The sequence below is a fragment of the Panthera onca genome, chromosome A3, assembly GCF_046562875.1.
Source record: "Panthera onca isolate mPanOnc1 chromosome A3, mPanOnc1 haplotype 2, whole genome shotgun sequence".
Lineage (NCBI taxonomy): Eukaryota > Metazoa > Chordata > Mammalia > Carnivora > Felidae > Panthera > Panthera onca.
The window spans coordinates 115892205-115906952 of NC_138341.1; the positions used below are offsets into that span (position 1 = coordinate 115892205).

Below are 14748 nucleotides of genomic sequence, written 5' to 3' on the forward strand. Positions count from 1 at the left end.
AAATATATTTAACTCACACCAGGTTTCTTTTTCATTCTTAGGAGTCATCTACATTCACAGAATTTGAACCAGAAACTTAGGGCACCCAGCCCTGTGAAGTCTCTGTCTCCTGCAATGGCAATGAACTCCTTAAGGGTCTTTATCTCTCCCTGTGTCTCTAGCATTGAAGAGGGAGAGGGGGAATTAACCTTCCTAAAGCTCTGTGTGAGACAGTGTGCTGGCCACATTATGCTGTCTTTTCCTTTTATCTTTGTATATTTTGGGAGGTAGGAATTACAAACTCTGTTTTACAGGTGAAGTACATGGCTTATAAGAGGTTAAGGAATTTGTCCAACTGTGATTGGTAACCAGTGGAACTAGAATTTGAACTCTGATCATAACCTGAAGCTTGTGTTCTTTCTGACTCTCCTCCTAGGTGCTTACCACTCAAAACATTTTAGCTTGCATTCAACGAGAAAAGCACTGTTAGCTACCCTAGGATATAGCAAAGGTCCTTCTCAGCTTTGGCATTGTGTGATTGACTCCACTTGGGGAAAATAGAGCTTCTGCATCACTTAGGTCTCACAGGAGAGACATGTGTGTGTGTGTGTGCGTGTGTGTGTGGGGGTGTGTGGCGGGGTGTGAAGGGGGAGGGGAGGTATAAGGATACCTACGCTCCCATCATTTGCCCATCTTAACAGTACATAGGAAATAATTTGAACTAGATATACATGAATTGTAATGGTCTAATTTATGAAAAACTGTGTCAAAGAGAAATCAGTAATAATTTTTTCCATTTATTCATTACTATATTCTGTGCTAAGCACATTATATGCATTGTCTCAGTGAACTCTTAGAACTACTGTTGTTCCCTTGTTACAAAAGGAAGAAACTCAAGTTTGGAGTAGTCGAGCAACTTAAACCCATAGAGCTGGTAAATGGTGGCACTGTGATACTAATTCAAGCCTATCTGTCTCTCAACCACTTTGCTTCTCCTGTGTCTACTGTCATGAAACTTAGTTTCCTGAAAAGTTCTCCTCTGGAGTAGACAGTCAGAAAGGAATAGTCTCTGGGATAGAGTACAATGAGGAAGGGGCTATGAGAACCATGCTCTGAAACTGTCAAGAGCAAGTCATTATCATGGTAAGGAGAGCTTGCAGAAACTGCTATTCACCTTTAAGAGACAATGTTAAACTGAAGGTTCACAGTATCAACTTTGAACAAATATTGAACTCTGAGTTTCAATCTTCTCACCCACGGAATCGGATTTGGGTTAAGGGCTACCTGACATGGTTGGTATGAAGATAACGTGAGATAACAGGTAAAGATGTTTCCTTGTAAAATGAAAAGCTTTATATAAATGAAAGGTCTGTCATTATTTTAGGAGCTGAGAGAGAACCTATTAATGAATGTAAACTTAACATGGGTTTTCAAGTATATTTCCCAATGTACTTCTAATAAATGAAACTACCACTATTGCCATTTAGCCCACTCTTCTTCAACCAAGTAGAAGTCATGCTTTCTTTTGTGGGATAGGTCATCAAAAAATTGACACGAGATGATGCCAGGCCCCGAGTACATACCTATGCTGGGTAGAAGCTCTGGATGAGATCCCACCTTCTCCTCCACTAGGCCACCCGCAAGTGGCTCAGATGCTATGCCAACATGATTGTTTTTTGTGGCCGGCGCCGCAGAGATGAGCTCAGAGGGTACCAGAGTGGTTACTATCGAGCGTACACTGGTGGGGAGAGTACCGCCAGGTAAGCTGGGTCCTGCTGAGGTGGAGCCCGGGCCCACGGGGCTAGAGGTCATTTTTATCAGAGTGGGTGCTGGGGGTGTTGGGGTTTTACTGTCCAGCTCTGTGGATAACTGCTCTGTTCCCATGAGCCCTGGAGTTGTGGTCTCTAGCCCTTGGCCTTCAGTCTCTCCATCTGCACCATATTGCTCTTCCCCTTTCTCAAGAGAGCCTGTAACTTTCTTACATGCCTTGGTCAGCAAAATCTGGCCGATTTTGTCCACTTTTCCTTTGCCCTTACTAGATGAGACTGGGCTTCGCCGGTTGACAGAGGAGCCTGGACTATTGGTCAAAAGGGGAGAAACAATTGTGGTTGACTGTGAAGAGGGAAGAGTGCTCTGATCTGCTGAGGTGCTCACCTGAGGACTAGCCTCATCTGGATTCATTTCTTTCACTTGCTGGACAGGGGGATGAGGAGGGACAACTGGAGAAGTTGTACATGGGGGGGAAGGAAGCTGAACAGGGGTGGCTCGTGAGTTAAGGACCAAGGGTCGACCAGTCTGTATATTTGGAGCAGTACTACTGGAGGGGGCACTAGGTGGTACAGGAGCAGAAGAAAATTTTATGTTCTGAGGTATGTGTAAAGGGCCAACAACTGCAACGGAGGGAGGCATCAAGCCAGAGTTGGTTGTCAGTGGGGCTGCAGGAATTGTGCTTGGCTGTGATCCTTTCATAACCTGAATTATTGAGGATGAATTGATAAACACAGGTGTAATGAACTGAGGCCGGGCATTAGACTGAGCAGCTGACTGTCCCTCAGAAACCATAACCTTGCTACCCACATTGGGCATTGTGACGACTGTTGACATCAATGCAGACTGCAGGTGAGTCGGCAGAGCTGCTGATGTATTAGCTGAAGTCGTGATAGGATTGGAAGTAACGAAAACAGTTATCTGATTTGGGGGCAAGGGAGTAGAGATGGAGGAAGAGCTGACAGGTCTTGACATTACTGGAGGGATGCTTGGTGCAACATTAGAACTGACCTCACTCAATTCTGGATGCACAAGGGTTGAACACGGCTCATTAGTGTGAGGTAAATTTAGGGAATTAGAGGGTTCTTTAGAAGAAGACGGATCCTGCAGTGTGGGAATGACAGATGCTTTTTTCAGGTCCTCCCCAGAAACTACTGGAGGCGTTACTTCCAGATCTGTAAGCCCAGGGGGTTTAATGGTCACATTAGGAGCTCCAGAGTTATCAAGAAGTTGACTTAACGATGTGGGTGCTTCCCTCATAGCAGGAGACACCAAATTTTTGTTTTCTTCGACACCGGGAAGTTTGTTAGGATCCAAAGATTGCCCGTCCTTTTTAGACTGATCTTCAGAAACAACCATTTTAACTTCTTGGGTAGGGAGGGCTTTGAGCTCAATGTTTACCTGCTCCTTCCTACCCTGGGAATTCTGGCAATCGCTGTCCTGAGGCACATTCAAGCTCTCCTTGTTATCCTCCAGGACACCTCCCACTGCAGCCACAGGCATGGTAGGATTCTGAGGATTCAGCCCGCTGTTGTTAGGGAAGCTCCCAGGTACAGGGGGATTGGCCAAAGGAGTGGGACTGACCAATACATTTCTTGGCAACTCCACATTCTGCAACAGAGCTGTGTTTGTTTGAGAGGCCAGAGTAAGTTTAGGGGTTTTTGAATTTTGCCTCCCAGGACTTGGGGTAGTTTTCCTACTGGACCCAGGACTAGACCTGCGACTGTTGCTCGGACTAGCCCGTTTTGTTGCTCCAGAATTAGACTGCTTTCCAGAATTCACCACCACAGAATCTAATTTGTGAGTTTGTGGGGCAGCAAAATTGGAAGGATTATTCATGGTAAGATTCGAAGGTGCTTGCCCAATGGCCTTTAAAGTTGTTGGATTTAGGCCCTGCTGATCAAAGCCCCTGTTTAAATTTGGCCTAGGAGGTAAAGGAATATTAATCTGTGGGGGGAAGAGTCCTGCAATGGAGGCATTGAGTCTTTCTGGAGACAGACTGATTTCTGAAGGTTCTGTGCTAGGAGGGCGATTGTTGGGTGTCTGAGGATAGTAGGGTCTGGGGCTGGCTCTGTTCGGTGTTTTAGGCCTAGATGTTTGGGTTGGAGCAGCCACATTTGGAAAATGGTGGCCATGAGAGCTGGGCAGGGAATTTACAGGGGGTTGCTGGGGAGTTGCACCTTGAGTTGCAGAAAGGGGTGATGGTCCAGGTTTTGGCCCTGTCATCATTAACTGATTCTGGGAAACTACTAAATGTGAAGGCATGTTATTTGGGCCTCCTGAGACAGATGGTACTTCACTGCCACTTGCTTCAGGGAGCGAGGACATTTCTCCCAGTGGTGAGCTAGAAGGATTCTGGGAGTTCTCCTGGTATACCATTTTCCTTGAATTGCTTCCCAAAGGAGTATTCACAGGTATTGGCATTCTTTGCTTATCAGGTGATGGTGGCACGGAAGCAGGTCCTTGCAAACTGACCATAACAGGCACGCTGCCGCTCTGTTGCATGGGCATTCTCTGGGAGTCTGGGTTCAGGGGGCCCCGTGGGGGGTGGACACTTTGGGAGACCGGAAGCCTAACTGATTTGGGGTCCTGCTGCATCATGAGCATCATCATCATTTGTTGTTGTTGTTGCTGCTGCTGCTGCTGCTGCTGCTGCGACTGTGGCTGACTGGGAGGTGGTGGCTGCTGCTGTGGTGGCGGCAGTTGTGGCTGCGGCTGCTGCTGTGGTGGCTGTGGCGGGGGTGCCACATGCTGCATGAGCTGAGGAGGCATCTGCTGAAGTGGCCTCTGTTCAACTGGTTGAGAAGGATAACCTAAAACAAGTCCCCAAAATCAGGGAAGTTAGATTTTCGGCAGGAAAAGCAACTTTTAGAGTATAGCCAAGCAATACTCATCTAGGTGGCCCAGACAGTGCACAAACAGCTTAGGCGTGCCTACTCCCAGGGGGGCAGGCGCAGCTCCTCATTATCCGACATAAGCAAAGGGGTACACAGCTTAAGGAAGCAAAAAGCAAAGCATCAAGAACCTGGAGCTCCTTAGTCTTCAAGGTCTGAATGAGGCACTATTGTACTAAGACTGTAATAGACAGACACTCTGTGCTATGCAATGAAAGTGGCTGAGTCTATCCCAGCCAAACATTCAGGTGAAATGAGAAAAATTCCCATCAATAGCAAGTAGCTGACCACCCAGCACTGGGGTCTCATGTGGGAATAATAAATATTTCACTGTACTTGTGAATGAAGTAAGGCATTTAGGACTCACTTTTTCTGTTATCAAGATTAATTTTTTAAGGTGTGATTTTGTGAAAACAACAGCATCAAAGATAGCCTTTTTATTCTTTCAACAGAAGCAAATATACAATTCTAGGATTCAATGCCTTAAGAGGGATTTAAAATGACGCCAATCCACTGGATCCATACATCATGCTGCATCCTTCAGGCTCAATCCTTTGGGGAACCCAAATGAACTAAACTGTCCCTCTGATGTAGTTCAGTTTAATAAAGAGCAGGAGCTAACAGAAGCTGATATACACATTGAAAATAAATTGAGGATACTGAAGATTTTTTTATGGATATTAATTTCCATTTACTTTCTTACAAGTTAAAACTCAATTTGGAGAAATATTTTCTATGAATCCACAAAGGAAGAATAAAAAGCCAGAAACACTGCCCTCAGGAATAAAAAATAATTTTGGGAAAAGAACTGAGGGACAATGCCTTATAGATTTTCAGAAGGCAACAGTTCAAATGATTCCTTCTTTTGTGAAGCTTTTACTTGGCATTTTAGAACCAAAGCTTTACACAATCAGCAGAAAGGAAAAATCATTAACCAAGAATAAAGGTAGTTCCATGGGAAAAAGTGGGGATACAGCTGGGATACAATTTCACAAACTAGATTTATTCCATTGTTGCATAAAAATGCATAAGGGAAGTTTTAAGAAGGCGCAGGAATAAAAACAGTTGGCTCTGGCAGTTGGCAGAAATGATGGTTCATGATTTTCACAGAGGAGCTACCAAATGCTGCTGATCCACAGGGTCAGACCCTGCGGTCAACCCTAATTAATGTCTTCTGGCCAAAGATTACCATGGCACCAATGAGTACAATGTACAGAATTCAGTTTTAGAGATTTTTTTCAAAATCCTTTTCTATTTCAGGCCCAAGTCACTTCTTTACAATTATAGAGCCAACAATAATATGGCATTTCTACAGGTTTAACTCAGGTTCCCATATTAAGAAAACTGTCATTTCTGTAGAAGCCCACTGTTGTTGGGCTATGTCACAAATGTCTTTTATCTTTAAATCAGCCCACCAGGTAGCACAATAAATACCAAAGAGAGCAGAGCAGATAATACAGCAACTTTTCAAAAGTTACAGCTGAGGGCATGGCTGCTATAAAGGTTCCAGAAGCTGGAGGCAGCAGTCCAAAGGGCACTAACGTTAAGAAGACAGGTTAGGGTTGCCGTCACATAAATGGTAGAGAATGAAAGCCAAAACACACATAGTGTCTATAACATAACCCAAACCCATATTTATTAATCAAGGGTTGCAACTCATATGCCTTTAGGCACCAGGCCAGTAGTGAAGAACAGAAGTGGTCTGGTATAAGACAATAGTAGTTCTGTGGACAGAGCCAAACTGCAGAATGAATGTTCTATCTAAAGGCATCTAAATTCAGGTTTTTATCTGGTTTAAGACACTGCATGATAGTTCAAACACACGATAGGCCAAATTCATCCTGTAGGTTCCTACTTTTTAAACTCTAGAAAGGAAGCAATGATGTGTGCAAGGACCTCTGGGATTCATATAGGAATTCACATGTGTTTGAGGGAAGAAGGTATCTTCCTATTCATAATGTCATCTAGATATACCTGCCAAGACTGGTGACCTCCCTGCCTCAATTGCTGCAACTCACTGACTGGAATTGTGGTGTTCCCAAACAATTTGTAATAAATAGCATGTAGTATTGACATCATGGTGTATTTACTTTTTTTTTTTTTTTTTTTTTGGTTCACTTTTAAAATACATAAATTAAGGGTGGATTACGGTACATACCCAAAATAACGTCACTCTCACTTACATGTCAAAAAGGAGGAATAACTAGTGAGGAAGAAACAAAACATAATCCTTTGTACACACAGGGAAGAGTGACCTAAGTATGACAGGCTTGGGTGTCTTCGACTGAGTCACAGGGGAATAAGGTTACAAATCACTGCTCAGGCCAAGAGTAACAAGTATAGAGATATTGTGGCAGCTGGCCTTAGTTCTTCTATAACACCTAGGTTGGAATAAATGAATTTTAGAAAGTTTTTTTTCTTTTCAACATTTAGAGGATAATATTATTTTATAGCCAAAAAGGGGTACAACACAGGGGGCTTCACCAATAGTGATCTTATTTATTATTCAGCTGGGTGGTAGGTACATGAGCGTCTCTTTTATTACTCTTATATAGTTTTTATGTTTAAAGATTCATAATAAAAACTGTATTAAAAAAATTTTATTGTAAACCCTGTTCATTGCTTCGAGACAACCCAATAGGAAAGGCTGCAGGAAAGGCAGGCAAGCAGGATTCGAGTGAAAACATCTTTCCATCTAATCTTACTCCATTTGGATGCCAACTAGAATCTTGATACTGACAAGAATAAAGAAGCACTTGACATTTCAGTCTGATTTTATGAGGACTTAATATCAAGAAGGCTAATCTGAGCAGTATATATACACAGTTGACCCTTGAACAATGTGGGAGTTAGGAGTACTGACCCCCTGTGCAGTTGAGAATCCATGTATAACTTCTGACTCCTCCAAAACTTAAGTACTAATAACCTACCTGTGGACTGGAAGCCTTACATAACATAAACAGTTGATTAACATACATTCTGGGTTATATGTATTATATACTGTATTCTTACAGTAAAGTAAGCTAGAGAAAAGAAAACGCTATTAAGAATCATAAGAGAGCACATTTATACTACTGTATTTACTGAAAAAATTTGCATATAAGTAGATAATGCAGTTCAAACCCATGTTGTTGAAGGGTCAACTGTATATACTACATATACATATGCCTTCAGAAGTTATATTTGAAATTTTTACTTACTATCAAGGCAAAGTTTCCAAATATTAGACACATTTAATTGCTAAAGAAGCCTAGTTAGGAGACAAAATAAAATACCAATGTTTCCTTGAAGAGAAGCCTTGTACTGCTGTATAAATGATGAAAAGTACGCAATCTTTAGCTAACATTTTATCACCTGGTGGTCGGTTTGAAAATTCTGGCAGTTTAGGGCCTGAGTTGTCCAAGTTAATTCCTTGTTCTCCAGGCAATGGCTGCTGATCCGTGTCCTCCAGCCCAGCTGGGCGATTATCTGGGGTACTAAAAAATAAATTATACATTTGGGAGTAAGTTGCTTAGCTTATACATGAAAGTAGCTTAACTTCTCCCCTATTTCTGAAGACATAAAATCTGTTTACACTGTCGTATTTATCATAACTTCCATATCTCTAGTCCGATAAAATATTCACTGTTTGGCATAAAAATAATCCAGCAATTTCATTAAACAATAAAATCTACTTAACCTAATAATAGTATGGCTATTTACTCAAAGTGCTTTCTACAAATTTCTGACATAATGATTTTCAAGTAATCATCCATCGCTTAAATGTTTTAAGACCTGATCATAGTTTGGACTATCAACATTATAAAGTATTATTCTTGTGAAACCACACTATTTTTGGTATAGTTATCAATTTCAACCATGGAGTCCAGATTGTTTATTTTTTGTGGATATTATAGCGGCAGCTCTCACAATTCATAACACCTTGCAAGAAGTTGTAGGTTGGCTGATGAAAATGGTATCCAGGGAATAAAGAAAAATGGAGAATACTAGAACAAAGCTAATTATTTCTGCTACAGAATGAGTATTTGCAGACATCCCCACTGGTTTTGGGATGCTTTCGTTTTTATCTGGTTGTAGCTTAGAATTTTTAGTGGGGAAAAAGAAATGAAAAAAAATGTTATCTGCTAACATCCACATTCCCAAAGAACCAATGTACTCACATCCATTTGGTTTGCAATCTTATTCCTGGCTGTATCTTTCTTCCCTATCTTTAGTTTCCCTTTGCCCTGATATTGGTCACCCAGTTTTAGACAGTATTTGATCTCATTGTATTCTGTATGGTTTCTAAGCCTTACCTTAAATCCATTTTAAAAAGTCCTAGCACATGGAAATTTAGAGCTTGAAGCAGGTCTTTAGCACATCCAGATGCCTATAGCAATTTGTTCCTTCTATGACTTCTCTCTCACTTCAAATTATAAGGATTCTGTAGGTCTCTTTACTTTCATGGAACTGCACTGCTAAAAAAATCTCAAGATATCTGGTCCAGTCACTTCATGTTATGGATGAGAAAACAAAGGCCCAGAGAGGTGTAAGACACAGGTCCAAGGCTCCACAGTGACCTAGTGGTAGAGTTAGGAGCAAGTGCTCTTCCTATTATACCTACTGTCTCCCTTTTGTAGGAACCCTGATGCCTATATAAGGCCCTTTCCATAATTTCTAGCCCCAACAAGTAAGCGATCTTCCTCAGAGCTGGTGAAGACAGCAAGAATGCATACTAATGGCAACTGAATAGCCTTACAATTTTAGACTACTGGGAGAAATAAATACCCTCCCAGGACAGCAGGTTGAAAGCAGTAAAGAATTTAACTTAGAGCTACTGGAAAAATTAGATAATTAAAGGTCTAATTAAGTCTGAATTTAGGAAAATATAGTTTGTTAATATACAGTCACAGACTTTTAATTTATAATAATCAAGAAGCAGCAAGTGGGTATGGTATAATCAAAGAAATATCGTGGGAAGGCTCAGAGACAGTTGGGTTTTATTTTGAACATTTATGGTTGTTTAACTAAAACTCTCCTACAGTTCTAGCAATTTGTTTCAATTAACCCATTTTACATTCATTAGTCACTATTCCCTATTAACAAATGTCTCTTCCAATTTTACGATTAAAGGCAGAAAATCCAGTTTAATCAATATGCCCTCTGGAAACATTTTATCAAAGTCAAAAAAACATGATTAACACTTAGCTTCAAGACATGACATATAAATTAATCGTCCTTCCTGCTATGATCTTGCAAAAGAACTCACCTAGAGAACCTTTACTTAAGGGGTAATTGATTTAAAAGGTCCAACCATGTTAGAATGAGGTTTTAAGCTTCTAGGGATGATGGAGATGGAGAGCCTTTACTTACTTATTTTTTCACAAAATAGAGAGCCTTTGAAGGAAAGGCATCTGTACAAAAAATTATTTCTTTTTGTAAAAAGATTTTATTTTTATTTCTTTAAGTAATCTCTATATCCAACGTGGGGCTTGAACTCCCAACCCTGAGATCAAGAGTTGCATGCTCTACAGACTGAGACAGCCAGGTGCCCCCCAAAAACTATTTCCATTTGAGAGAGCGGGGAGTTTTGATAAACTGTTTTCATTTCCAAAACACATTTGGCCTTTCTGGCTCCCTAGTAGCTGTTATAACCCTGAAGTGCTTTGTGGAGTGTCATGTGGTAGCACTGGCTACTTTTCAGTTTCTGTGTGCCACAATCCCTGAGACTATAGACTTAAGAGACATAGATCAGTCAGTTGCAATGTATGAACCTTGTTTGGCTCCTTATTTGAACAAACGATAAAAAAAGAATTAATTTAAGAGAATTAGAAAACTTTGAACACTGTCTGAGTGTGTGAGACTATGGAGAAAGTGTTAGTTTTCCTACATGTTAATGGTATTATGTGTTCATTAAAATAAAAAAACCCAACCTGTCCTTATCTTTCAGAGGTACATAGTACTGAAAATATTCACAGTCATTTTGCTTTAAAATAATCAGAAAGGTAATGGGAGATGAAGGCAAGACAGACTATGACTTGGTAATTGTTGAAGCAGAGGGATTTCATACTGTTCTGATTTTATACACGTTTAAAATTTTCCATCAAAAAAAGTTCACATAGAAATAAATACAATTTGAGGCAAAACTATCACAACCTACTTTAGATCTTGCTGACTATTTTTCTTCTTCCGAGGGGGTTTCTTCTTCTTCGGTTTATTTGCGTTGGTATTATTTTGCTTATTGTTTACCCCAAAATGGCCTGCAGAGATGTCACTCTGCAATAAGTTGACCAACAATGGGCTTGTTAGCGTGACATCCTTATTGACCGGGAAGCCAGGATTCTGACCACAGGACATCTGATTTCCATTGGGTGCTCCACTGAAAGGTGCATTGAAAGGCATCCCATGGCCTGAGAAGTGGTTTCCCGAGGCACTGTTTCCCTGCATGGCCTGCACGTGGGGGGGAACCATGTTGGTTTGTTGCATGTTAACATCAGGCATCATCTGAGACAAACTGACATCATTGTTTGCTGTAGTAGCAGGATCACCATGCTGCTGGGCCATGTGTGGGCTGGGCCCTGGTGGTCGCAAGACCTGCCCCTGAATCCCCATAACCTGAGATGGACTGTTGCTCACGGGCCCTTGCTGTGGCAGCATCTGTCCTGATATCTGTCCTGTAAACTGCACCATGTTTCCTTGCATGTTTGGAGTTGGTCCCCTCATTATCTGTGCTGGTCCCGGCATGACATTGGATTGGTTCTGAGTGTTAAACTGTTGCTTATTCCCCTGCATCTGATTGGTCATGATTTGCTCTATCATTGGGTTCTGTTGGAGTAAAACTTGCCCCTGAGGCCCCATCATCTGGTTATGTGGCGCCATCATTTGTGGGCCCTGTTGGGGAAGAATCTGCTTGGGTGGGGTCATCCTTTGAGGCGAGGGCCCAAGATTTTGGCTTTGAGGGTTCACCATCATCTGGCCCTGAGGCATAAGCTGGGCCCTTGAAAGGATCATAGGGTTCTGAGGGTTCAAGGTTCCTTGCTGCTGGACCATCTGGCCCTGGGAGGGCACAATCTGCTGGTGCATGCTCATCAGCTGAGATGGTGGGCCCTGCTGGGGCTGGCCTTGCATGTTGCCCAGGTTCACCTGAGGAACCCCAGAACTACCAGCCTGCTGGCTGTTCATGTTGCCATGAATTCCCATGAGGCCGGGCTGCATCATATTTGGTGGCCCGTGGGACACCTGCATCTGGTTTTGAGGAGGACCAGCTCCTTGACCACCTTAAACAAACAAACAAAAAAAGGACAGTTTCAGATAGAAATACTCTTATATTGGTATTAAGATACTCTAATTGGAAAAACACCAATAACCCATATATCCACTGACCAACATAAATAAATATGCTATGTTTGACATATTTTCTGTGGCTTTTTTGAAGTATGGAGACATGACTGTGGAATGATTGGTTACATTCCCAATGACCACACAACAGAGAAGGGGAAATGGTTTCTTTACTCCTGTTTGGTAACTTAAAGATAACACTTTGAAGATCAACAGTTTACTTTCTTTCAGATGAAATAAAGAGAAAGGCAGTATCTCATTGTTCGAAAATGACATGTAGCTATTTTAAGGTGAAGAAAATTAATGAAAAGCACTGTAGGCTAGTGAAATAAGCTCTGCTTTAGATGAGTCAGGAAAACAACAAACGTGATGCATTGTCTTAGGAAAACCTTGGCAATGCTGAGAAGACATTTAAACATGCTTCCTGGAAAACTAATGACTCTCAAAGTTTACATGTGTGGTATTTGGATGCTGCACGTGAAAGGAAAGAACACCTAATACTTCCTAAGGACAGGTCTCCTCTGCCCCAGTGTGGTAAAAATTCCTTATTCCTTATCTGAAGCTGTGCCTCTGGTGTAAGTCAACTGACAGATAACCCAGAAACTGCAGACAGAGGAACAGCTACCAAGGGATGTTAAAACTTCACTGACCCCTAGGCTCAGAGCTTTAGAGAAATGGTCTCCTCTGAGCCTGCTGGTGTTAAATAAATCTCTGATCCACCAAAACAAACAAACAAACAAACAAACAAAAAACAAAACTTCACTGACCCTTCCCTGTGGCAGTCCCTGGTGGATCATATAGCACATGTCCTATTATCAGTTATTTCTAATTTAGACAAAGACATTGCCTGGCTTGCTGCAGTGTTTACTTATTGTTGGGTCTTTAGGATTTTCCTATAGTTACTTGCATTATCTCCCCCTTTTTACTGAATACTCTTTTAGATTATTTTATAGCTCTTTGTCACTTTAAGTAAGGACTAGAAAGTGGCAGCCATAATGAAGTTATGAGGCCAATCCACACTCCAGCCAGGGAGGCAGGGGACAAACTGTCCCTTGTTCACATTATTCAGTTTTTCTGAATCCCAAAAAAGATTTTGGGATCATTAGCCTTATAAACTCTTAAACTCCATGATCACTGTATATACTGTATAAACTGAATATTCTATACACACTGAATATACAGTGTATACTCATTCAATCATTAATTACTTCTTGAGTAACTAATATGCACAAGACACTTTTGGTGCTAAGGTAGTATCAATTAACAAGACATACCAAACCCCTGACTCTATGGAGTTGGCAAGAGACTGTAACAGACAAATATTTTTTCAGGAGAACTAAAAGCTAACAAGAGAAATAAAGTAGGGTTAAGAGAACAGAAAATGAGAGACAGGAGTAGAACGATCTTAGGAGAAGTGTGGAAGTCTAAACAGTATGTGCCTGTGGAAGGCACCATATAGAAATACAAAATAGATGTGCTTGGGTGGAAGAATGATGAATGATTTTATCACTATTCATAACTTCCTACAGAAACCATAAATTCACATAACCAGGAACGCAGTTTTGCATTGGTAGATGGGTAAAGTAAAACAGTTTAACCTGCCCTTCTCTCACGCTTCAAGAGGTAGTTTGAACTTAAAAAAAAAAAACAAAAAACAAAACTAAGTTAGAACTTTTCTTGTTCCTTAGTGATTTACCATTAAAAGCTGGGACCACACAACTAAATTAACTCTAAGTGGGGATGGGGAGTTCTCCACAGAAAATGTTTGCACTTACTTCATTCCGAACTGGCTCAATGAGAAAGGATAAGAAGATTAGTCCATGTGGTGCCTAAGCAACCAGAAACATGAAGTCTGGGCATATTACAACACTATTTTACAAATTTTTTTAGCCATTCTGCTCTATCCTATTTCTCCACAAATACACTGTCGACATTAAATCTATACTGATTAAAGTCTGTTCTTCAAACACCACATTATAAACCAGAATTTAGACATTCTGCATAAACAAAGCTAACATGTACTATAGAGAGATTTTAAAAGGTGCAGTTGCCCAAAATGCCATGTGTCTCTGTACCTATAGTTTCCTTTGCCAGAAATGCCTTTTGCCCTTTTACTAACTTGGGGGTTGGCAAACTATGGCCCATGGGCCAAATCAAGCCCACTGCCAGCTTCTAAATAAACAGTGTGTGGAACACTGCCATGCTCATTTGTCATACTGTTTATGGCTACTTTTGTGCTGTGATAGCAGAGTTAAGTAGTTGCAACAGAGACCATATAATCTGCAAAGTCTGAAATATTTACTATCTGGAGTCCTTTACAGGAAAAAAAAAAATTGCTGAAACCTGCTCAAACTCAAGTTTAATTTCCTTTCCTTCGGTTCCCAAGACACTGTACCTACTTTTGATATATTAGTTATTGCCCTGAAAGAATAATTTGGGTTTGAGATTAAGAGAAGGACCAGGATTTATATTTATCTGTATATTCTTATTATCTATCATGGTATCTAACACACAATGTTCAATAAATGTTGGCTGAATAAATCACAGAAAACAAACCTGCATGCTGGACAGTTTGATTTGCTTGCAGCTGAGGGGCTCCTGAATTCCCAGGGGTGGTTGCTGTGGTCGAAGGCACCTGACCTTGTATAAAGTTCGGATTGGCCTGTCCTGCTGAGAAGCCAGGTGGGAGGCGTTTAGGCATTCCTTAATAGAAAACAATGAGTAAGGCAGTTACCTAGCAAATTTATACTCTTGCTTAGATGTGGAATGAATAAGGAAGGATGAGCTGCAT

The 14748-nt window shown here is 41.1% G+C and overlaps 1 protein-coding gene across 5 annotated transcripts in view; it reads right to left on the reverse strand.

Moving 5' to 3' along the window:
- NCOA6 (nuclear receptor coactivator 6) overlaps positions 1-14748 on the reverse strand; it is a 108445-nt gene that overhangs the window by 16419 nt on the left and 77278 nt on the right. For 2 of the 5 annotated variants that reach the window (XM_060616137.3, XM_060616112.3), the window contains 4 exons: positions 14514-14660; positions 10780-11896; positions 7995-8116; positions 1563-4559 (listed from right to left, as the gene is read on the reverse strand). In XM_060616137.3, the coding sequence (XP_060472120.2) occupies positions 1563-4559; positions 7995-8116; positions 10780-11896; positions 14514-14660 (4383 nt within the window). The remainder of the gene's footprint in view (positions 1-1562; positions 4560-7994; positions 8117-10779; positions 11897-14513; positions 14661-14748) is intronic. The other 3 variants (XM_060616132.3, XM_060616122.3, XM_060616169.3) reach the window with 3 other exon arrangements.